The sequence below is a fragment of the Haliotis asinina genome, chromosome 9 (assembly GCF_037392515.1).
Source record: "Haliotis asinina isolate JCU_RB_2024 chromosome 9, JCU_Hal_asi_v2, whole genome shotgun sequence".
Lineage (NCBI taxonomy): Eukaryota > Metazoa > Mollusca > Gastropoda > Lepetellida > Haliotidae > Haliotis > Haliotis asinina.
This window is the reverse complement of record NC_090288.1, coordinates 35,448,518-35,474,945: the sequence shown is the minus strand read 5'-3', so window position 1 is coordinate 35,474,945 and position 26,428 is coordinate 35,448,518. Positions and strand designations below refer to the sequence as shown.

The window sequence follows — 26,428 nt, the reverse complement described above, 5'->3', positions numbered from 1 at the left end:
TTGTAATTTATATACTGGAACTCCTGTACTCACCTAGATTTCTAATGAAGGCGGACATTGGGTTGTTGAGGTCCCCCTGTATGATGCGAGTTGCTGAGCTGCTGTTGTAGCTCCACTGCAGCTCATACTTCTCCAGGCGTCCGTTTAGAATTTTGGGTGGTTCCCAGTGTACAAAGAACGACTTAGACATTCTGTTGGTGATGTGTGTAATTCGAGGCTTACTTGGAACTGAAACAAAAACGGTTAGATGGAGTTTGGGCAAAGAAGAACATCCAATTAAAGGGAGGATGGTGAGATGAAGTGTGGACCAGGAACGAAGCGTGCGTGCGCGCGTCAAATCTGAGGTTTAGTTGGAACTGTAAGTAGAATGGTGAGATGAAGTGTGGACAGACAACGACATGGACTTGATGGTGATGTGTGTGTGAGTGTGATATGAGGTTTAGTTGGAACTGAACGGAACAAGGTGAAAACCAAAGTTACAGAGCAATGATTTTTCTGAGCCAGACAGTACTGAGGATAATTCATTGATTTTGTCAAAAAAGTCTCCAGTGGGAAAAGAAATACACATTCAACCAAAAAGGCCAAAGATGGCAGAGCTGCTTTCTTCAGGTCATTGGATCACCAAACTGCACGTCTGCTGACTTATTCCGATAAGTAGATCAACCTAAAGTACACCATCTGTGACATGATATCTAAAACATTTGGGCTTAGGCTTGAAGTCTAAAACCAGATTTGGGAGCAAAGTGTGTCATCATATTTTAGGAAGGCAATTGTTTTACCAATCATCACACTGGTAGTGATGGTAACTAAGAGAACAAGCATCAGAAAATTGTTTGGTTTTTTGTTTGTAGTTTAACAGCATACCCAGCAATATTTCAGCCATATGATGGCATTCTGTAAATAATCAAGTCTGGACCAGACAATCGAGTGATTGATGTTATGAGCACTGATCGATCTACAGAAGTGGGATACAATGAAATGTATCCACTAAGTCAAATCTGATCACCCGAACCCGTTGGACGCCTCTTATGACAAGCATGGTTATTTAGGTCACATTCTAACCCGGATCTCCACAGGGTAGTTACAGGAAGACTTACCTCCTTCAGCTGTTCGGACAGTCACATTAGCTGGGGGCCCGGAGCCGACACTGTTGTACGCCGTCAGCTGAATCTCGTACTTGGTGAAAGGCTTTAGTCCATACAGCACCATGTTCTATAATACATACAAAAAGTGTAGACAAAACATAACTAAATACCATTCTAAAATATCTAATTACCACAGATGAGCCGCTATAAGCAGCGGTCCTAACTTGACCCTTAAAATCTCTACCAAAACAGTATGTTTCTTACATAAGCTGATCCACCAGCTTTCATTCTTTATGCTATTGAGCAAATTGCCAAAGCTGACCTCATTACATGACCAGTCCTAAGCCAGTATCTCTACAGACTGACGAGTGAGCGAGTGAGTTTAGTTTTATGCCGCTTTTAGCAATATTCCAGCAATATCAGAAATATTGGACACAAGAAATGTGTTTTTCCCAAATGGGATCTTCAGCATGACAAATTTCAAGGAACTAAACAGATGTAAACCCTGAAAGATCTTAACTGTTTCTCGTATACTCAAACCACAATCAGATCTAAACTGGATTCTAACATTTGTAGGGTTGGTGGGGTAGCCTATTGGCTAAAGTGTTCACTTGAGACGCTGAAGACCCAGGTGACCGAAACTGCAGAGACACAGAAGAGTGAACACAGAAAACCACACTGACTGTGATTCCTGTCTGGTCACTTACATGTCTTGTTGGGTCCTCAAGACGAACTCTCTCTGGCTGTCCACCCTGAGCCTTGTAGGTCAACTCATACCCCTTCAGTTCCCCGTTCAGCTTGTTCTTGGGTATATGGCTCCACTTGACATGAACTTCGGTGCTGTCCGGACTGTCGGCCTTCACGTTGAATGGGGGTTCGGAGGGTGCTGGAGCAAGATCAACAAGGTCTGATAAACCATGGCCCAACTACTGATTCAAGTCTCATTGTCTTTCAATATTATTTTCAGGGAAATTTATGAGCTATGCTTTGCGGAATAAGGCCATGTCAATAATACTCAGAAGGGGAGGCAACTCTTCCAGCATTAGGATGAAGCCTCCTTTTCACCTAGCCAAAATCAACCAAGTGTGGATTCATTATGATAACACAGAAACTTATTCTTTGGGTCAACAAAAAAGAAACATTTTCAGCCATCAGCCCTGGTTCACCTAAACCAACAGGCAAATGCATAATTGTTACTTTTTCTCAAAGTGTGTTCTTCAAAATGTTCAAGAAACTCTAAAAACATTTCCAGATCAACAAATCTAATCCCCAAATCAAATACTTACGTTCTTCTAATGTGAAAAACATGTCACTGAAACTGCTGTCTTCACTGCGCCCAACTGCATTCTTGGCTCGAGCCTTGACCTGATAGCATGTGTGAGGGTTGAGCTCTCTGACAGTGATTTCCAATGTTGACCCACCCACCACAACGTCCCGCTCCTCTGGAGGTCCTTGAGACGCTGTGCACTTACTGAAACATGGGCAACAGACAATCTGTTAAGTTTTGTTTTGTGGTTGGTTGGTTGGTTGTTGCTTAACCATACACTCAGCAATATTCCAGCTGTAATGTGGTCTGTAAATAATAGAGTCTGGACCACACATTAAAGTGATCAACAAAATGAGCATCGATCTACACAACTGGGATGTAATGACACGTCAGCGAGCCTGACCACCCTATCTCGTTAGTCACCTCCTACAACAAGCATGGGTTGCTGAAGACCGATTCTCACCTGTTTCTTCACAGGATTTTGTTATGGCACACTCAGACATATTTCATCTATTTGACAGTGGTCTGAAAATGATTTTACTAGGAAAACACTGGTCAGTATCTATATTATGAGCAATGTTCCCACTGAAAATGAGGAATGTTCTTTGGTGAACCACACAGAAAAATCTGATCCACCAAACCCTTTTCATCACCCTTTATGGTCAAGCACAAGGAAGCAGCTTTAACATAGACCCAATGCAAAGGAGTACAAGCCTTGTTCCTGACTAAAGTTTCTGTGCACTAAAAATACAAACACAGTCACCCACAAATAAGCAAAACATTAAAAAACAACTGATTTACTTTTGTTATCAATTCAGAACTTATCTTCAGTTGAATGAAGTAGTGATGATACTTTTAACACACCTAACATGGAGTATGTAGACAGATATAGGACTGTTGTTATCCGAGGCACTCTTGTCCCATGTGACCTTCACCTCTCGCGACTCAATGTTGAGGATTCTTGGCTTCCCTGGGGGACTTGGAACATCTACAACATAATGGGCCAACTTGAGCACATTTCACCAACATGTCAGCATAACTTTGTACAATACTGAAAATTTAAGTTGACTGATAAGTTGTTTAATGCTGAACTCAGCAATTTTCCAGCAATATGGCAGCTGGCCTGTAAATAATCAAGTCTGGATCAGACAATCCAGGGATCAAAAGAATGAACAGAAAACTCTGGTTGCTATACACATAATGAACACTTAAAACAATTATACACAAAACGTAATATCAGTTCTGACTTGTTCTTTCAGATAAAGTTCCTGCTAAGTCAAATATAAAGACCTTGAATCAATGTTGTTAAAACCAGATCCTTATACTTGCTTCAGTTTCGAGAGATGTCTAACAGGAAGTCTACATTATCCACCGAAGGAGCTGCTACATGACACTAGTTTCAAACAGTAAATAAGCAAGCAATTGAGTCTGGACCAGACAATCAGCAACAGCATGAGCATTGATCTACACAACTGGATTACAATGAGATGGGACAACCAAGTCAGCAAGTCTGCCTGTCTGATTCCGTTAGCTACCATTTACAACAAGGATGGATTGATGATGTACAATTCTGACCTGGATCATCACTGGTATTTCAGAACAACAATTTGCTTCAAAGCCTAAGCTTTGAAAACAATTTTCACATGGTTCTTGATCCAAAATATAAATGCTGCAGAAAAAGCAATTGTGCGAAAACATCTAAACGGCTTAGAAAGAATAGACTTTCAATTTCAGAAGTTTGAAACATTTGTTTTGGTTCAGGTTTCAAGTTTAGGAAACATTTCCGGATGTTCCAATTAGTTGGGTAAAAGGTTGTTATGACATGTCCCGAAATGTGACTTATCAGATCTTTCTGGAGCAGTATGAAGATCTAATTCTTCATGAGAATGACTGTTAAACAGATCGATAAATTCATAGCACCAAAGTTTTCCTCATACAATCAACAGTTTGAAACAGTTCCTCACAAGAAAATAATCATGGACTGACATATAGATATGTTACCCGTAATTCATAATCTGTAACATAGACTGAATCATGGTTTCCAAGAATGTAAATGATGACCATGTAAAATTCAACAAATCATAACCAAGTACTTTGAATAAGTTTAGAATTTGCATGCAATTAAGTTTCATAAAGTAAGTTATCAGTTTAAAGTTTCATATACAATTCCAAATTCAAAATATACATTTACTTACCATCTGACATACATACAAATGTTTTATTATGTTAAGAACAAGGTAAATCTGGGAACAATCATAGTAAATAGTTCCATCTCAGGAACTAAACAAGGACTGGCTTGTGACCAGCAAACCTATACCCACTACCCTAACTTTTTCTACACTGCCACTGGGCACCAGACCACATTTCAATGTGCCATGCACCAATTACTACCTAAAAGGTAAAGGTCACATTGGCATCAGCTACCAGCCATCTAAAATAGTAGAAGAGAGGTATAAAGACTGTGCAGAATCAGAACCTAATTCTAGTTTCTGACAGGATCATTTCAAGAAGACATTTTTTCATGACTGAGAAAAATGACAAGAAGTTGATGAGGAAAAGAAGATGAAGACACAAAGGTGCAAGGTGGTGATGGAGACTATCTGTGAACAATCTGTCATGCTCTCTCAAAATAACTGCACAGAATGAATTGATAGGCTGGAACACAAATGGTCAAATCAGAGTCAGGAAAGTTGTTTCCACAACGAACAGTGCAGACATGAAATTAGCCATGCTTCACACTCAGACTCACCCATCTTTTCTGTTACATAGCCGCAGGAGAATTATGGAATAAATTACAGTCATTTCAGGGTTGTGGATTAACACTAACACACTTTAAAAATACTGCCATTGTTTCAAGCAACCTCTTCCTTATCAAAAGAAACAGGTACAACTAAAACTTTAAGATTCTACTTAACTTATTCACTATGTCAAATTGTTAATTCTTCAAATGATTAATAAATAAGGTTTTTAAAAGCATGCAGTTTGAAACATTTCCCCTCTCCACCAACCCACAAATTACAATAACTGCTGCACTGGTATCACTTACATACTGACCTTGGAAATAATTCAGTCATTTTCAACTCTAATAAGTATTGTATCTGTGTACTGTTTCACTCATTCATATTGAATTCAGATTTGGAAGCCTTCAGTGTTTCTGCATGGTGCATTTGGTGATGACAGATGAATTTAAGAAGAGTGAGTAAGTGAGTTGAGTTTGATGCTAATTTTACAGGGTGCAACCAGAAATGGACTTCACACATTCAAACCATGTGAGGAATCGAAATCGCTCCCAAGAAGAACTTGGATTGGTGCAACTGGCAATCACTATATATCTGACTTGTCCTTAACAGATCTCTAACTTCGTCAATGTAATCTGAGTGTTCTTTCACAAAGCCACTTTAGATCTATGACTGTCATAAGTCACTTTTAAGGTATGGAGGTTACGATCATCTTAGCGCTATGACTGTTGTAAGTCATTGTTCATGTATGGAAGTTACAATCATCTTAGTGCTATGACTGTCACTGGTCAATGTTAATTTGTGGAAGTTACAATTACCTTAGTGCTATGACTGTCACTGGTCAATGTTAAGGTATGGAAGTTACGATCAGCTTAGCGCTATGACTGTCACTGGTCAATGTTAAGGTGTGGAAGTTACGATCAGCTTAGCGCTATGACTGTCACTGCTCAATGTTAAGGTGTGGAAGTTACAATTATCTTAGCGCTATGACTGTCACTGATCAATGTTAAGGTGTGGAAGTGACAATTATCTTAGCGCTATGACTGTCACTGATCAATGTTAAGGTGTGGAAGTGACAATTATCTTAGCGCTATGACTGTCATGAGTTCATGTCAAGGTATAGAAGTTACTATCATCTTACTGGTATGACTGTCGTAAGTCAACATTAAGGTATAGAAGATACGATCATCTTAGTGTTATGACTGTCACAGGTCAATATTAAGGCGTGAAGTTACGATTATCTTAGCTCTATGACTGTTGTAAGCCATCTTTAAGGTATAGATGTTACAATCATCTTAGTGCTATGACTGTCATAAGATCACCTCAATCTTCATCAGGCCATGGAACAAAGTCCCTGTTTGTAGATCACACTTGTACTGAGAAAAAGTTTGAATGTTAAAATTGACCTCAACAAAGATTTGACATGTTTTTGTCAACTTTTCTACACTTCTCCACACCAGAAAAACAGTTTCAAAGTAGACCATGGAAAAATATATCCATACAATCTTCACTGAAATCTTTTTAGTCTGCTTCGCAGACCTAGTGGTGAAAGAGTTGACCTCATTACAAAGAGGTATTGTACCAAGTCCAGACTGTAAACACAGCCTAGACAGTGCAACGCTGTCACACTATTAAACTGACACAAGATAAGTTACAAAGTCCATTAAGCTAATCCTTAAAAAGATCATCCTAAAATTTGTTCACAGAAACATACGGATATCTTTCCCAACTTAAAATAACAATAACTTCCAGTTACAAACCTTGCACAACTAAAATACGTGTGACGTTCCTTTCCTTCATCGACGCATTTTGGGAGTCTTCAACATACACTTTACACGTGTAGTTGGCCGTATCTCTAACTCTGACCGTGTACAACACCAGACTGTGATCTTCCAATATGTCCGTTTTGTCCTTGTATGCCGGGTCGGCAAAGTTGATCTTCTTGCTGTTTCCCTTCGATGCGAAGAAAACGCCATTTTTATACCACAGAATCCCTCCCACCTTCTCGTCCCCACGAACTTTGGTGCATTTCAACGTCACATTATTGTCTGTCGTTGTGTGGATTGTAATGTCTTCACCTACTGTCACACCTGAAACAAGACAGAAAAACATTTAATCATCCTTTGATGAGAACTACTTGAAGAATGACTAAAACCTCTATCCACCTCATTCCATACCATCAGTGAGTGAGTTTTTAAAATGATGTTTTCAGTATTCCAGTAGTATCACAACAGGAACACCTGAAATGGGCTTCATACGTTTTACCCATGTGGGCAATCAAACCTGGGTCTTCTAAGGGACAAGTGAACACCTTAACCACTGTGCCACATCCAATCGCACCTCTCAAGTGGAATTTAAGTATGTTCATGCATGACCTTTAGTCCAGAGATATCAGAAAATCAGATCAATACCTCGACATATATAATTAGAGGTCAATAATAGACCCCACTAATTAAATCTAAAGGGTCCATACAGGATTGTAATTAAATATAAAGATGACATATACTGTAAGCAATGATAAAAATTATTTGTCTATGCTGGAGAGTTAGATTTGACTACTTTAATTACAAAATTTTCATATTCATTGCCCTGACACCCAGACAGATGAAATATACTAGGAATTTATATATGCATTCAATCTAGCCGTCAATATATGGGTTAGAAAGAAATGGTGTTCAGCAATCCATGCTTGTAATAAGAGGCGGCGCATAAACAAGATCATGTGACTTGGTTGACACACATCATATCCCAGTTGCGTAGATTGATGCTCATGCTGTTGATCATTGAATGGTCAAGACTCAATTATTTACAGACCACCACCACATAACTGTTATGCAACAAACATAAAAAGAATCTAGACATCCATTTTAGACATTTGTGTGTACATGACATGTCATGACAGAATAAAAGCAATAATTACAAAATATCAGTGTTTTCTCTAATGCAGTCATGGGATTTAATGTTCATAGCAAGAGATCATAGCATTTGAAACTACAATTAAAATAATGTTCAGTTAATATGTCACAGTCGTGTCCATGCTTTGGGTCAACATGACATAAAAATGTCAAACATTCACATTAAAATCAACAACAGGCTGCCAAACTGCTGACTCAGCGAATCTTCTACATTCATAATAACCCAATCACTAAATTTCAGTTTGAGCAATCAGAATATACATTTTCATCAGAACCCTTTGCAACTTTTGCATAAAAAAATCACACCAAATCCATTGTAGTAAGCTGCTTTTAGTCTGGGATCCATTAATGGTGAATGAATGATTCATGACTTAATCCCCTGGCTAAGGGAGAAGTGTGTCAGCAGAGAGAGACAGAACAGGATTCACATTCAGGCTGATACAGTGTTTTGTGAACCCCTTGGGGAATTAGGGTAAGAATACAGTTCACCTACGCTTGCTGTTCAAGGAAACAAAATAGTATTCATACAGATTATAGTGATCAAAATTAAGTCATTAATGAAGGCTTTTCAAGGCATAAATAGCTACTTTAAAGAAAGAAGCACCCATAACCCATAATATTGAATACACACAAGGTTGGTCAAATGTAGGACTGACCACAAAAGGGTAGAAATAACTCTTAGCTCCATCACTGCACTGGGAATACTTGACTTTGTGATGCAGATTAATTAACATTTACTGTCATTGCAAGGTATTTTTACTCCCGATATGTATTAGTTTCTTGTAAAATAATAACTTGTCAAGTTGTACTAAATATATGATATTTCAGAATAAACCACTGGCATTTGGAGCCTTTTCAAGGTTGAAACGAATTAAATGATTTTGTACAGTAAACTGTCAGGCTTTCTCAAGGATGTGTGAAAGCATCGTGAAAACCACTCTATCCTGTCCAAGTGGAGTTAGCTGCAGTATACTGTGTTAGCAAGTAAGATATCTCAAACATACATGCAACAAGGCTGATTTATACAGCCTCCATCTGTACTAATGAAACCTAATTTCTTCATTTTCCTAAAATCATATTACTGCTTCATCAATATCTATACAACAATCCATGTTATGTCTAGTAAAGCTGTAGTACTACCCACTCTACTGCAGCTTGGTCAGTCTTATACATACAAATGGAAATTAATAGCTGAACTGACCATCCTGGGTTGTGTTAGTGCCACTATCCCATTGAGGGCCATTTGGCAGAGATGTGATAATACTAACAGTATCTAAACCTCTGGCCCAGACAGACACTGGCGAGTACAAGACTAAGTATTGATTACATGATTGAATTACATGCCTTAAATCCACGACTGGCTACTGACTGCTGCCATGTCTCACTGACGCTGGTGGGGGGAGGGAGAGTTGGTGATACAGGCAGTCTGTGGGGAGGTGAAAGGAAGCACTGTGAAACTTCTGTGGTTAGGGGGTATATAGTAACTAGTAAAATTTTCTTTGGAGAGGACAGTATTACTCATACAGACATCCTGTGGGAAGTAGAAGGTAGCATCTTCAACAGGAATTTCATACGGAAATAGAATAGAGTACCTTGAAAGTCATAGCAGAGAAGGTGGCACCTTGAACAACCATTCCGTGGAGAGGGCAGTATTACTAGTGCCAACATTCTGTGGGGAGTAGAGTCTTGGTACGGGGAGACGGGATAGTACCTTGAATGTTATATCAGAGAGGGTAGTATCTTGGACGGATATTCTGTGGGGAAGACTTCGGTGGTTTGAACAGACATGGAAGTAGATGCAACACCTTGAACAGACATTCTGTAGGGAGTACAAGGTAGCACTTTGACATTCTGTTTGGGCAGTAAGGAAGCAAGTGAGTGGTTTTACGCTGCTTTTAGCAGTATTCCAGCAATAACACAACAGGTACACCGGAAATGGGCTTCACACATTGAACCCATGTGTGGAGTCGAACAAGATCTTCGACATGATGAGCAGACACTTTAACCACTGGGCTACCCCACCACACCTCGAGAAAGATTTAGTACCTTGAGCAGACATTCTGTTGAGACCATGAAGTAGCAGCTTGAACGTCAGGCATTGATTATGGCCATCATTAGGATGAGACACAACAGCAAAGAAAATAAGCAAACATCTAGATGTGGTAACCTGTCTTCACTAAAGAGGGCAGTGGGTAGCCCAGTGGTCAAAGCATTCGCTCGTCACACCAAAGACTCAGGGTCGATTCCACAAATGGGCACAACGTGTGAAGCCAGTTCCTGGTCTCTCCTAACGTGATATTGATGAAGTATTGCTAAAAGTGACGTAAAACCCAGCTCAATCACCCACATCACTGAAGAAGCTTCTACGCATGGACGAAGGAAGAACTATTTCCTGAGCCACCTAAGGCACAAGGACACCTACTGAAGCTTGATACAGTAAGGGGAGGATAATGGCGGCCTTGAAGTGAAATGGACCCTTAAGCCTCTTCACTGCAAGAGCTTATGGCCAGGCCTGGTCATTAGCTGTCTCCCAATGGCAGATTTACTCCAGTCAGTAGGAACACCACATTCCCATCATTTTGCCTGTCTCACTTGAATTCCCGGAACAAATCAGTGTTAATTTATCCTTGCCCCTAGAGATATGTTTGTCATCAAATATTTATCTACAATGTAGTTACAATGTCTTTTTAAAAATTCAAATACGTTTCAGTATTCAAAATGTCAGGGCCATGAAAACCACCTTCAAAACAAATTCAGTGAATCCTTTGTGCTAAAAAGACTGGTATCTTGGTGATGCGGATGAACAAAAATTTAATTATCCTTGAGTGAGTGTGGATTTATGCTCCTTTTAATATTCCAGCAAAAACATCAGGGACACAAGACTGACCTTCACACACTGCACCTATATTGAATCTGCATGATGAGCCAACACTTAAACACTTGGCTACCCTATATTTCAAATTTTAACTGAAGGTAAAATGTATTTAGTTTTTATTTACACAACATTTCTAAAATGATTTTTTTACGTCCTTGACATGCTAAGATCTTTGTTAGAATTGATCCAGCAATCATGTTTGTTGTAAGAGGCAAGAAGAGGGATCATGCAGTGAGACTTGTTGATGACACAATGTCATCATATCACAATTGTATAGATTGATGCTGATCCCGTTAGTCAAATCTTACAAGCATAGTTGCTTTTTATAGCAGGCATAGGTTGCTGAAGGCCTTTTCTACCCTGGACCTTCACAGGTCCTCATCACAGGGAGAAAGTAGCATTATGTACTGTGCTCTTAAGGAAACACTCTCTTGACAGAAACTAGTGTATATATCTAAAACATAACAACCAGACTACTTCCATCCCTTCCAGTCTCACACAACTCAACCATACAACTTCTCAACCCAACCCATCCCACTCTCAATCCTAGGCTGACATTTGATTAAAGATTTCATTTTATCCCTTCATAATTGACCAATCCTGTGTGAGATATTTTTTTGATCAATAAAACATACAAGGTATTGTGTCTACGTCCATCTATATTCTGATATTATGAAATTATGATTCAGTCAAGCATAATAAATAACTGAATTTTTTTTACGTTTTTAAGATTACTCCATGAAAATATGCCTCGATTTTAGATAAAATAACTGAAATGGAACTTTGCAATGTAGGAAGAGAAAAATGTACATTTGTAACTTCAACGAAATGAACTCCAATACTATAATTACATGATTCAGATGAGTGGGTAAGGATTGACAAAAACGACAGATCACTTTTAGCTTTATCACACATGAGCAAGTTTGATTGCAACCAAAATTAAATGGACTCCAATGCTATAATCACATGATTCAAATGGCTGAATTATTTTCAGATAAATAAAGGACAACTGGCTCCCCACTTTGTTACAATTATGATGTTTAAAATTGATCTCTTCAAATATTCAAGCTTGAAATATGTCTATAGTTCACCAAAAACATCTATATACACAAAGAAGAATGTCATCCTGGCTACTATACTAGTGTTCCCGAGGTCTTCTGCTTCTGTGAATCCAAACTGAAAACACTGAACTCTCAATGATGTTAATGCTTAACATTGTGCATACTTAAGGTAAGCATTTAATTCCAGAAATTCAGTGATCTTATCATAAAATATTCCACAAAATATCAACTAAAATCCAAATCCAGAACAACGCTAGACAATCTTGGGTTTTAAAATCATTCTATATGGTAGCGGGATACCAGAGATTTCTAATTCTATTCGTTCTCAGGGTCTCTGAGATTAACTTACTGTCACTTACTACATACACATATAGTGAGTATACAGATAAAAAGATTCACATGATAATATTCAAACTCTGTCACTGTGACCCTTTTCTATCTCCAGGGTAACAGGATATTCTGATGTTAAAGAGTTTGCTTGTCATGATGAAGACCAAGACTTGATTTCCCCACATGGCTACAACGTGAAGCCCATTCCCAACAGGTGTCTCTGCCATGATATTGCTGGAATGCAGCGTAATACCTCACTAAATGCAGCGTAATACCTTACTCACTCACACACTAACTCCCTCGCTCGCTCACTGACCCACCCACCCACTCATTTACTCACTCGCTCACACTCACTCTTCGACTGACCCACCCACCCACTCACTCACTCACTCACTCACTCATCTATCTCCATGAACCCCTCTTCAGTCTTAAATGACAATTATTTAATTCCATGATTACTCTGGGCTCTATTGGGATTTCCTAATTATTTTGTAGACATATATTTCTGAATAACATAAATGTATTTCTGGGAAGAAATGTCAGTCAACAGTGACCCAACTACCCAACTACCCAACTACCAAGGCTTTTCAGAACTGTGAGAAATCACCACCTCCGACTGGAAGCCAACAATCACCCAAGCCAGTAGACTGGTTCCCAGCGTGCATGTCGTGTCATCATTATTATCTAGGAATAGAGCACATAAACTCAACTTCAATCAGGCCAGGCTAGGATTGTGTGTTTGCCTGATAGAACCTGACTGGTAGTTACAAGGCAGAGATCAAAGCCTGGTTTTATTATGGATGAGGTTCGAGCTGCACTGATGAGGCATGGGAGGGAAGGATGGGGTTATTGAATCACCCAGGGTCAAGTAGCCCGAGCAAGAGCATTGAGAGGGTTATGGAGTATGGTGATTGGAGGTACATAATAAAGATGGATTTGTGGATTTAGGAACCTTATGCTTGAAGAAAATGGTTGATTTTGTTCAATATCAAATAGTTGGGTTTGAGTGAATGAATGATTTCATCCACCTTGCTAGAATTGTGCCTGATTGGTCTACAGAAAAATGATGTTTTACTTTATTGCATGATGAAAGGGCACATGACTCATATCCTTCCGTGTCATTTTGTTATGTTGGGACGTAACAGGTGTAATCTATGTGAAGATCTGGGTCAGAAATGATCTTCAGTAACCCATGCTTCTTGTAAGAGGCAACTAACAGGATCAGGTGGTCAGACTTGCTGTTGACATATGGCATGACAAATCCCAATTACGTGGATCAATGGTTATGATCTTGATCACTGGATTGACTGGTCCAGATTCAATTATTTGACCACCACCACATAGCTGGAATATTAAGTGTAAAACTAAAATCACTCACTTACTCCTAATCCTAACACAGAAAACAGCGCCATGTATGTTTTATGAGTGGTAAAACAGTGATTACAAGAAGAAGAAAACTTGTTGGGCAAACAAACCAGATAGTTTACATTTAAGGCAATAAAAAGACTCATTGTTCAATTTGTTCGTTTCCTTGCCTAACGCTGCACTACTCAAACACCATGTCTCATAATGTCCCACCACCCCTAAACATCCTCCTCTCCCCCTCCAAACACAGACACACATAGCAGGTCTCTGTCTCTCATACCATATCCCCCCTCCCATCACTGGTCCCCCCTCCCCTACAGTGAGCTCCATGGGAGAGATGAGAATGAGATAATGAAAGGGCAGTGAAGTGATTGCCAGGGAGCAAGTCAGTTGACTCTTTCCCATGCTGTAATTACTCCAGGCTGGTTCATCCTCACAGTCACATCACTCTGGCTTCGTCTTTTCAACAAACCAACTTAAACATTTGTCCTTCCTCTTGTTATGGCAAGTGAGTTTAGTTCTACGCCACACTCAGCAATATCCCAGCTATATGGCGGCGCCACTTTCAACAAGCATGGATGACTGAGGACCCATTCTAACCTGGATGTTCATGTCTCTCCTGGGGTTATAAGTCTGACTATGACAGACTGAATACCAACACATGTTGCACAGGCTTTGTCGACCAGACAGCAAAATTAACATGAGTATTTTGAACACATGCATCAGCTACTCAGCACCAGGACAATCCCTGCATCAAGGCATATGTCAGGGATAGGCTCTTGCAACATGGGACGGTCACAGGACAAGGAATACTAACGACTCATTTGACTCATAAACTCATAACTGTAATGACTACATCACATTCACTTCGTAAGGGAGCTGACAGTGGTGAGCTTCATCATTAGGTATGATGCATTAATATAAGATTAAATGTCCCTCAGAATCAGAGTATCAATCCACAAAGCGACCATAATAATGTCTTGAGCTTCTATACCTGTACTGTTTGGCTTAGGAAAGATGTAGAGCTACTAACACAAGGACCTCAGAACTTTCAGGCTTAATTCTGAATAGCTAGGATGTTAAATGATAATAGTCACCATGGCCGGAAGTGAATACAACTGATATGAACATATGCAGATGACCACTATGTTATTCCATGTTTAGGAGCGGTGAGGTAATATGGGGTTTAACATCACACTTCAGAATATTAAACACATATGTTGACGTACACGCAATTGTGTGGCAGCATGTACTAGTCTAGTCTGTCGTACAGACCCTGAAGCAAATATATCCAAGAAAGCCTGCGCAAGTCTAGAAAATGTGGCAAGTCTAGATTTCCTTGGCTTCTGAAAATGAAGAAAGTCTCAGGGCTCCATTTCATTATATTATTTTTTTTTCTCTATGAACGTTTGCTTCAGTAACATATGTTCATTTCAGAGACTAGTTGTTAGTCTAGTACTAGTCAAGACTTACGCTGGTTTTAGAGTGCTAGCTCACTGATATAGATATATATATGCCACAGTAAAGAAAAGTAAAGAGTAAGAATGAATATCCTATTCAAACACATACTACTGACTCCAGGACGGCCAGTCCATGTTGTACCCAATAATGCTGAGCACCAGGCAGGGACCACCATGTACCATATTTTTATGATGTGGCTAGGGATCAAACCAGCGACCTTCTGCTCCCCAGGCGGACACTCTCAACACTACACCAGAGCAGTGGTCACATCCCACGTAAAACACTGTTCACCATGGACCAACATCTTACACATTTCCCCGAGTTCGATTTCCCACATAGGTACAATGTGTGAAGCCAATTTTGGTGTAATTTGCCATGATATTGCTGTAATTTTGCTAAAAGCGGTGTAAAACTCAACTCACTCACTCTTACACATTTCAACCAGGTGCTATACCTACAAATACTATCAGTAAATTTTTAAACAGGTTTATCTGTCCAGCAGGTTTCGTAATTGCGAACACGTAATTCAATTACCCATGCCAACAACCAGAGACAGACAACAGTCCTCACTGATGTAGGTCCCCCCAATGGACTCTCTGCTACACTGTGTACATACCAAAAACGTGGGACTCACTTGGTCCTGAATAATAGATAGCTGACAGCCTGACGCTATAAGCTGATCTGATTTGGGTGATGAAAACTGATTCCCTTCAACAGCCAGATGAACATTTCAGGAGGATGAAGACTTTTTTATGTCACCATCCGCAACTATTTCAAACATTAAAGGTGGCTATCTGCAGGATATCTTGCTGAAATGGGAGTTCACGGCATGATTGTGATTGTGATTGGTGCTGATTGGGCATAGAATTAAAAGAGTTATTCATGCAAATCATTAATTCCATGTAATGAAAGATAGAACCTTACATGCAGTGCATCAAGTTAATAACACCAGCAGCACTAATGGAAATACACAATTAACTTTTCACCTGCATTGCAAGTTCTCCTTCACTTCTTACTTTCCTACATCATTGTGACTCTGATACCAAAATATTCAGGTGTAACATAATGCAGGCCTTTGAAGATCCAGATAAGCATAGATCTTCAGTTAATAACCTATTCTTGTCGTAAGAGGCGACACTGAATGTCATGACACATGTCATCATATCCCATTTGCTCAGATCGATGCCCAAGATGTCAATCTCATGATAGTCTGATCTAGATCATTTACAGAGTGTTGTCACATATCAGGAAAGTTGCTGAGAATGGCTTTTAACATCAATCAAACATACAACCACACAAAACGTGCACAAGTAAATTCATTCTCTCAGCAAAAACAAGGTAAGTCACAGACTGTTACAAAAAATTCCACAAATGAACCATGTTGCTAAAACTGAACATCGAGTCGCCATCAATTCTTTGTCTGGCATCTGCCAACATTTATGATATTGATTTTCAGGCTGAAGTCACCATCCCTAAATACAACATTCTGCATCTGTTGAGCAATTTATGGCACAAATGTACATCTCTATGATTTCATTCCAGCACACGCTACGTACTCTTATCCAACACATCCTCACATTTCATGTACCCCTCAACAACACAGCACTTAGCCAATCATGCAATCACCAGGACGACAACATCTAATATTCATGTAAATTTTGCATTATGTTCTTTTCCTGTATCTGACGAATGAACGGATGTTGGTTGTGAAAACAGGAGACCAAGAAACACTCCGAGCAACTTCCTCGACGCCCGGAGTACACTATTGATCCTTTCTTACTGTTACATGAATGGTGTGCATTTCTTCAGATGAACCACAGCGAGATCTCATGGCATGAAGAACGGAGTGACTCTCAATGCAGATAGGTTGAATGCTTCCATTCTACACACCATAACAATCAGCATAACCATTCTTCATAGGTGCATAAAATTCAGAATGAGCCCATAGAAGAGGATCAAAATACATAATACCTACTTGAAAATGGGAACAAGGTTTTGCACCACTTTTAGCAGTATTTTGTAATAGCACGGTGAAAGACACCAGAAAACGGCTCCATATATTGCACTGATGTGGATAATCAAACTCAGGTGTTATGCAACCCAATGGCCATCTTGGAAACGTGAGCATCATCCAAGGCAGTTGGGATACAATGTGTGAACCATTTAGTCAGCAAGCCTGACCAACTGTCACCGGATCTTCAAGGGAATGGCTTTATGCATCCAAAACCAAAGTTCAATATTGAAGATCTCTTGAACACTGACATAACCCAAAATGCATGGACAGTTACGTATCAAGTGACTTTGAACCTATCCATACCCCACTGAAAAATATTCCAACTATAAAGTGGTGGTCTACAAATAATCAAATCTGGACCAGACAATTCAGTGATCAACAGTGAAGCTACATACTGGAATTCTGTATATAATGATCAATGATCTGCCCAAATAAATCATTCCAATCACATAATAGTGTCATTTGGAATGTGATCAGGCCCCCACCTCAACACAGATCCTCAGGTGCCAATGAGCTCAACATCTCAGCACTGAGTTGAGAATTGGAGTATGTGATTTTTTCCAATTTTCTCAATGTCAGCAAACACCCAATAAAGCTCATCATCTTCCAGCAATTATTATTTGGCATAGTCACCATGGCACAATACAACCTTGTCTCTCTTTCGATGCTTCCTGCCCTTAAATCATTCCTCGACTTCACTTTGACGAGAACAGAGGCCTTGGGGCATGAATGCAAAAAGGAAGTTGGCCTTGTGTCAGACAGACCTAGGGGATAGACTGAGGACAAAACAGTTCATCTGTAGAAATTACAGAACGGATTGCTAGGCTTTAACAATGGCAACTATTATCCCCTTACAATAGGCATTGGAACGTGGTTAAAGGAATCATTCTGTATTTACTGCATTTGTAACCTTGACAGAAATCTTGGTCGACAAATCGTTAGTCGGTATGAAGCATTGAAACCACAGAATGATACCTGTTTAAAACCTGTTTAATGTGCTGTTTTGGTCATTACATACTGGTACAGCAAAGATCATTCCAAATTAGCTTACAAGATACTGATTACATGACAACTGATAACATAATTCCTGCCTATTTCACAACTAGTGGAACCATGAAGTACATAAACTACTGGCACATGAGTCGGGCTAGACCATATCCGTTCACTTCGTATGATAAACAGAAATAAATGACATTCAGAATTTATTTCTACAGCATAATCACTTAGATAAAGGACCATAGTGGCTAAATGACTTTGGCATAACCAGTTATCATAACCTCCAAAAAGTGCCCTCCAGAATTTTTCCTACGATGAGGATTGACACAAGAGTGAGTGAGTGAGTGAGTGAGTGAGTGAGTGAGTGAGTGAGTGAGTGAGTGAGTTTAGTTAGCAATATTCCACCTATATGGTAGCGGTCTGTAACTAATCGAGTCAGGACCAGACAATTGTCATAGAATAACATGTATCAACAAAATCAGCAAGTTTGACCACGAAATCCCCTACAAGAACAGAAATCAGACAAACTTAGCATAACCATTAACTTACTGAATGCTCATTACAACCACCAAATAAATGCTTTCTGTGCAGTCTTGTACAATGCAATCCTCTGATAGTATTACACTATAGTTTATACTTTTTATGTCCTTCACATGACAAAAATAGAATGAAACAATCCAAAAACCTCAGTACATATTTTTTTTTTTTGACCAAGCTAAACAATTGGTTACCAAATATAAAAAAAAGTTAAAATAATATGAGGCCTATGTTTTACAGTACATATATGTAGTCATTAGAAGCTAGTGGTGAAATCACCAAATTCTGAGAGAAGACAGCTAGTCCATCCAAATTCTAAGATTAACAACTGATCCTGTACAACATTAATTCTTCCACTTTGTGGCAAGCGAAACTTGATAATCCCAGCACATTCTCCTACAAAACAAATGAGATTTGACGAAAGCATGTGTCCATCACACTGATTACCCGGATCAAGTAGGTCAACACGACCTCAATGTATTGGTATTGATCGAAGAGTCACATTGATGTGATTGTGTTTCTACCTAGATCACCTTCCATCAATCTCTGTCAGCCTCTGGGGCTTCCTCCATCACTGCAGACCACGGAACCTGCATATGTAACAACTTACACATGACGATGGACCAACCATGTTTAGTCTCTCACAGTCCCAAACATTACTGTTTTCCCTTCCACCTTGCACTATTCTTAATATGGCTGAGTTATAATACTTCACTAACCTGAACATATTTATGCTTATACTAACACGTGTTGATACAACTGACCTTGTTACTGAAGATATAGGTTAATACTAATCTGCATTTGACCTTGCCACTGCATTGCAGGGTTGTTTCCCTTTTCAGATCCAGGATATGATTGTCAAGATATAGATCCATAGGGGGCACACAAAGGAGTGCAGCATCTTGTCTAAAGCATAGTCATTATAACTATAAATTGTAATGCATCCATATTAATCAGTGATCCCTAACAGTTAACTAACCAATATTTATTGGACCAATGTAAACTGTTTCTTGAAAGATGTACTAGATGTAACTGGGTGACAGCTGATTCCACCCCTAAATATTCATTTCAATGACAACAAACGTTCAAAGTATATGAAAAATATGAATACAAACATAAAGAGCCAGGTTACTTTCACACTCATGTAGGTCTATTTATCTGTAACAGATCAATGATCTATGCTCCCTTGCAATCAAAATGACAAACACAATGACAGCATTATGGCATCAGGTTCTGCAGTACAACAAACGCAGTCTGTATTTACTGTAAAGATGAAGGATGTTCCAGCTAGAATGCATTCAGTCTAACCCTTCTTGATGAATACCTGCAAATACATGATCGCACATGGGCAATGAGATACAAGTGTGTAGGTGGGAGTTTAGTGATGACAGAAATGCCCAGAATGCTGAGTTTTGTTGAAAGTCAATCAGTAAAGTCAACATGGTCAAGTATTAAGTTGGGAGAGTAAACATTGCAAGTGCCAGCTCATATAGATAGAGTGTGCCCGGGTTGTGTTCTCTCTCCTGCTCTCTCAGTGTTACAGCACATAGTCATATCAACGTGTTGAAAATATTCATGCCTCTGTGCCTTTTGCAGATTTATAATGCTTTTCCAGGTTTATGAATCAGAAATAGTTCAACTAATTGTATAGTTTCCAATTCCAAATAAACAGCCAAATTATAAAAAATGAATCAGTTTCTGGCGATATGTTCTGAACCATGTTGAAAGATTTCCATGAGAGTAATTTTTGGGGGGCTACAGAATTTATGTTTTCAGCACTCTGAAGCTAACACAGATGCGAAAAGATGACAATTGGTTACAATTAGAAACAGAAGCATGGTGCCTTTAAATTTGCCTCATTAAATGGTAGAGTTGGGTCTCGCCAAAATTCAAAATTCAATGGCAAACACTGAACCCAACTGAAAGCAAAATGTCAATAAAGATGTCTACAAATAAAAAATACCAGTCATTTATCACAGAGTGAGTTCAGTTTTACATCACTTTTAGCAATATCTGGCAACATCACACATTGTAACCATGTGTGACATTGAACCCAGTTCTTTAGCGTGACGAGCACACACTTTAACCACTGGGCTACCCCACTGCTCATTTATCAGTAAGTACAGACATTGGTCTGAATTCATTTAACACATTCAAACTCATATATACTGGTAGTTTAAATGGCAGGTAATTTTATGTGACATTTACAAGTATACTGGCGTCTCCTATCCTCGCGGTACTTATGAATATCAGCTGAAAAAATAATATATAACAGTTCTTTTCATATGTATGCTTGTTGTTTTTAAAATGAAGACATTAGCCCTCTAACATGTGCATCAATCAACTGCTTGATCCATCAAGTGTATTATCTCATTTGAGTTCGATGAAAAACATGGTCGTCCGCCGCTGACTTTTCGAGGCGTCTCTTATTCTCGCGGTACAACCAGAAAGTAACGTTATTACGTGTAAGGAAGGGGAATCTTATCGGGAAGGGCAGGGAAAAGTTACGATTTTTCCAAGTTGGTTAAAACTCACGAATATTCGTTACATTGCAAAATTTTGATAATTCACAGACTTGGGCCACTTCCTCATAAGTTAATGGTCAGTGATGTAAACAACCGCTAAGTATCACACATCGGCGACCTCGGCAGAAAATGTGTTTACCACGAGAATAGGAAACCCGTGAGAATAGGAGACGGCCCTATATACGTATAGACATATAATTTTCTTCCTACATTTAATAGCAGTTATTGTGTTAATGTAACAGCTTTAGGAATAATTCTTTCGGCAAAGTCTTGAATATTCAAATGTAAGCTTTATCACGGAAATGATTTTCCACTTCATTTCTACAAACAGAAAATTTGTCCAGCTCAACTTTGCATATTCTATGTGAAGTCACTCACACATACTGATGCATGACATAACAATGAGAAAATTATTATAAACAAATTCCATGAAGCAAAAGATTAGACTGAATTAGTCAAATGCCATTAAATTAAATTACTGCATCTAACATCTGAGAGATTGATGAAAAACTATTAAGGAATTAACTTGATGTTCATGAATCAGTCATCAAAACGAACAACCAAAATGGAATAGGCAGTTCAACTGAACACTTAATGCCGAAATCATGGTCTTTGTCAATAAAAGCCTCCAAAGAATGAGTCCATGATGAACTGTTTGCCATAACACTGAACTTCAAAAAACATTATAGTTTCAAGGAGGATTTGAGGGAGTGAATGTTAACTGAACTCTACTGTTTAATCACATGGAACCAAAAAACATTTTAAACTCATTGATTATTTACTATCATTCAAAATCACACACTGAAACCTTTTATCTTATTTTGTTTCTACTGGTAAAGAAAAAAATCCATAAAAACATGCCTTAAAAGTGTGTTCAATGATGCTTTCATGAGTATATCAGATATATAAGGGACTTTACTACAGTCAAGTCTGTGGGATTTTTTAAGGCACATCGGCTTAACAGGATTCAATCATGAAGCAATGAACACTGTTGGAGCCTACCACATAGGCACAGCAGCCAAGCATGGGTATTATAGCATTTAGTTTAGATTTACGCCACACACAGCAATATTCCAAATATATGGCAACAGTCTATAGATAATCGAGTCCAGACCACACAATCAAGTGATCAACAGCATGATCATCGATCCACACAACTCACTGGAACCGATGATATTTTGTCAACCACGTCAGCAAGCATGACCACCCAATCCCGTTAGTCACCTCAAAAAAGCAACCAAAGCTGCTAAAATATCTACAATGATAAGTTATATGTTTGACTTTACAATGGTCTAGGTAATATATAACACTTTCTTATTCAACATGTGACTGACAGTTTGATATAATTTTCTATCAAAAAGCTACCTTTCAAAGGAAAAATATGTAACCTATGACATCTTTTTGATATGTCTTTATTGTTGACACGTGACACAGATCTTTTACCAAAACATATGGATGAGTTGTCCATAAAAAGAAGAATCAAAGAAACTGAGAGGCAGAAGAAGACTAAGTCAATAACTAGCAACACACAAAGAATTTTAACAAAATTCTAACATTTGACTTGTGACTTCAGGTGACACGAGGTTATATAATGACAAATCATCTCACATATCTTGTTCCAGTATAAAAGGAAATTAGAAAACGTAACTCAATTTGTCCAAACCAACTGTCCAATACTAATATTTCTAGGCAGCTTCAGGAAATGCTTGGGTGAACTTCACTGACTCATCCTGGAATCATTTGGACTTTTACTGACTTATATTTCAGTCATGATATCATTTAAAACTTTATACTGTGTTCCCTCAATAAAGTGTCATATTGAGGAACTCATCATAATGTCGGTTAGTTTCCATAGTAACAAAAGACAACAACGTATTGAATATTATGAAAATGAAGCATGAAATGTATACAATAAAAAAAAAAGTCCCACAAAAAAAGAAACAGACAGACAGACAGACAGACTCTAAGCCATGATGCTAGTGATTCTTGTAACTATCAAACACTTGTTTGGTAAAAAAAGCACAGAATAATTTGCTTTTTCTTTAAGTCATATATTCTATTACAATATCAAAAATGAATGTTGTGTCCATTGTACCCAATAAGATCACACTGAACATCAGATATGAAACAAAACCCATCTGAGTAGAAGCGATTCTATCACCTTCACATCAGGATATGGAATACCTCAGTCTCACATTCAAGATAAACAAGCATGTGTTCCTGGTGTATGTTGATAGTCTCGCTTGTCTTAATGGTATACATTATGGGGCATCGTTATCACTGGATCCAGTTCTTACAAAGCATGTGGTTGGCATTTATCAGGCTGGGGTGTTAATGGAGTGAAGGCAGATCCAGGCAGGTTTCAGTATATCATGAGATATTGTTCCATTTGCCAATATGAAAGATTTTTTTCACTGAAAGTTTCAGCAGAATTCGGCAGCACTAAGGAAAACGTCTTCAAGTGACAAAAACTGTATAAATGGTAAATACACACTGGCTTAGCATGATAAAAAATACTTTCAAAAAATACTTAAAAAATTACTATTGTGACTATTTTAGTAGTGAGTGAGTGAATATGATTTTACGCCAATTTTAGCAACATTTCTTCAATATTTAGGCGCGAGACATCAGAAATGTGCATCACACAATATACATATGAAGAGAATCAAACTGGGGTTTGCAGTATAACAAGAAAACGCTTTAACCAGTAAGCTTATCCACACCCCCTTATGTACTAGCAAAGATATTACATTTCGTAGTACATGTTTTTTCATTCATAAAGTGTTGATATTATTGAATATTAGTATTGCAAGCCTAGCCTTGACTCATTGCAACACAATGAAAATATGACATACTTCTACAAAGAACTGCAAAACTTATGGGTATTAAATGAGGTCCTGAAGACTGGGTCCTGGCTCTATATGCACTCCATTCCTTTTGTTAAGAGACTGATTACTGGGATGATGCAGTTCTTATGAATCTATTTTTAGCAATCAGTCATACCAAAGAGAAAATGTAAATCCTTCCCTGAACAAATACAACCTGAAACAATTATATTTTCTGACTCTTTTCACTTAAAAATACAATCCTATTATTATTAACTATATTAGCAAAGAGAAAAATGAAAATCAATCAATTTTGTCCTTTTAAAAAAAAAATATAAAATACCCATAATCCAATTTGCACTGAATATCAGCAGTTAATAAACAGTAGTTGTTCACCAGACGTCTCCGATTAAACTTAAAAGGTCAATCGCATCACTGGCAACATGCTATTAACATCATGCAATATTTCTGTTGTCAAAACATCCATCACTAATGCAAATTATGATGCAAATTTCTGAGCATTATTTGTATCCAACCAACCCCCTCCACTAGGTGCTCATCTGATTAATGGCAGTGAGTGTGAGTCAAGACGAACACTGGGAGACCACGAGCAGTCCACTACATCAGGAGGGCTATTGAGTTTGCCAACCTGCAACTTGTCAGATTTCACAGCCCATTGCAGAGCAGACGCATATGAGCAGACAACCATCTTATCTTCTGCCTGGTGTATCATAACCAAAACCTCACAGTTAGCTCATACTCAGGTCTTCCATCTTCCTCTACTTGCAGTCATTGTGTGTGGGTGGTGGGGCAAGGCAGGTTATCACAGGAGAGATTAGAATGCAAGGCATCATTTATATTCCCATGAAAACAATGTTCCATGCAGTCTGACATTGTCCTCAGCAAACAATGTTCCCTCTGCTTTCTTACAATCTTGAACAAACAACCCTCCAATTTGTTATAGTCTCTTGTTAACAATGTTGCCCCTAGTTTGTAGTAGTGTCTTGTCAACATGGTTGTACTTACTTTGTTATAGCCTTTCATGAAAACTGTTCCCTCTAGTTTGTTATAGCCACTTGTAAACAATGTTGCTCCAAGTTTGTTATAGCCACTTGTAAACAATGTTGCCCCAAGTTTGTTACTGCCGCTTGTAAACAATGTTCCCTATAATTTGTTGCAGCCTTTTGCCAATACTGTTACTAGTTTGTTAACTTTGCCACTAGTCTGTTACAGCCGTTTGAAAAACAGTACTGCCCCTTGTTTAAAACAGCCTCTTGTAAACAATTTTGTCCCTGGTTTGTTATAGTATCTTGTGAACATTGTTGCCCTTAGTGTGTTATAGCCTTTTGTGAACAATGTTCCCTTTGATTTGTTATAAAATTTGTAGACAATGTTCCTTCTTGTTTGTTATGGCCTCTCATAAACAATGTTCCATCTAGTTTATAACAACCACTTGTGAAAAATGTTGCCCCTAGTGTGTTTCTAACCCCTTGTGAACAATGTTGCCCCTAGTGTGTTTCAAGCCCCTTGTCAGTAATGTTGCCCCTAGTGTGTTTCTAGCTCCTTGTGAGCAATATTACCTCTCGTTTGTTGCAACCTCTTGTGAACAATATTCCCTGTATAACAGCTTCTTGTAAACAATGTTTTCTCAAGTAGCATAAACTTTGGCTTATCAGGATTAAAACCCATGTTTGATTCTCACAATGTAAAATGCGGTAAACAAACTTCAGGTTTTGCATGATATTCTGGAACACTGCAGAAAGTAAAACCAGCCTCACACTTACGGACAGTGGCTTTCTCTAACTCAGCATAGCAATTAAGCTTAATTCACCGAGATGTGCTAATCTTAAATACACATACAACAAACCCTACACAATACACAACAGGAGTTCAGAATCCCCAAATAGTAATACGCTTTGCTACAACCATGTCCACACTCGACATGGACCGCTCTGGATCCGATGAAAGCAGACAATGCAAACGGCCGGCTGCTCCTGATGCACTAGTCCTTATTTCACTGAATAATTTACTGGCTTCATGACAGTGGTGAAAGGGGTTTTCCCTATTGCCATGGCAATGATGAGTCAATATGTAGGTGAATCTCTACTATCTGTGTATGAAGCTACTCCTAGGAATTCTCACGTCAGGGTAAATTTGGGACAGGTGACTGCCAGTAACACATCTCCATGCTGGTCAATGTCTATCAGCTGTAGATGATGATATCAAGCAGGGAAACATCCCATCCAATTCACTCAGACTAACATGGTGCAACTCCTGTCTTATTCATTTCTAGTCAGTCTCACGGCACTTAAGACTATCTTAGCACTAAGAGAGCTTCAAAAATGTAGTCCTGAATCTCTGGCCTCCAACGACCTCCTTTTCAATTTAAAAGGGATCAGTCTAATTCATTTGCTACAGACCTGAAATTACCCCC

At 38.7% G+C, this 26,428-nt stretch overlaps 1 protein-coding gene across 3 annotated transcripts in view; it reads right to left on the bottom strand.

Moving 5' to 3' along the window:
• The window catches only part of LOC137295958 (tyrosine-protein phosphatase 99A-like), an 86,067-nt gene that overhangs the window by 41,767 nt on the left and 17,872 nt on the right, over window positions 1-26,428 (bottom strand). For all 3 annotated transcript variants that reach the window (XM_067827559.1, XM_067827556.1, XM_067827558.1), the window contains exons 3-8: window positions 6,851-7,180; window positions 3,217-3,340; window positions 2,372-2,556; window positions 1,793-1,971; window positions 1,098-1,212; window positions 34-228 (exon numbers count right to left, since the gene is read on the bottom strand). In XM_067827559.1, coding sequence (XP_067683660.1) covers window positions 34-228; window positions 1,098-1,212; window positions 1,793-1,971; window positions 2,372-2,556; window positions 3,217-3,340; window positions 6,851-7,180 — 1,128 coding nt within the window. The remainder of the gene's footprint in view (window positions 1-33; window positions 229-1,097; window positions 1,213-1,792; window positions 1,972-2,371; window positions 2,557-3,216; window positions 3,341-6,850; window positions 7,181-26,428) is intronic.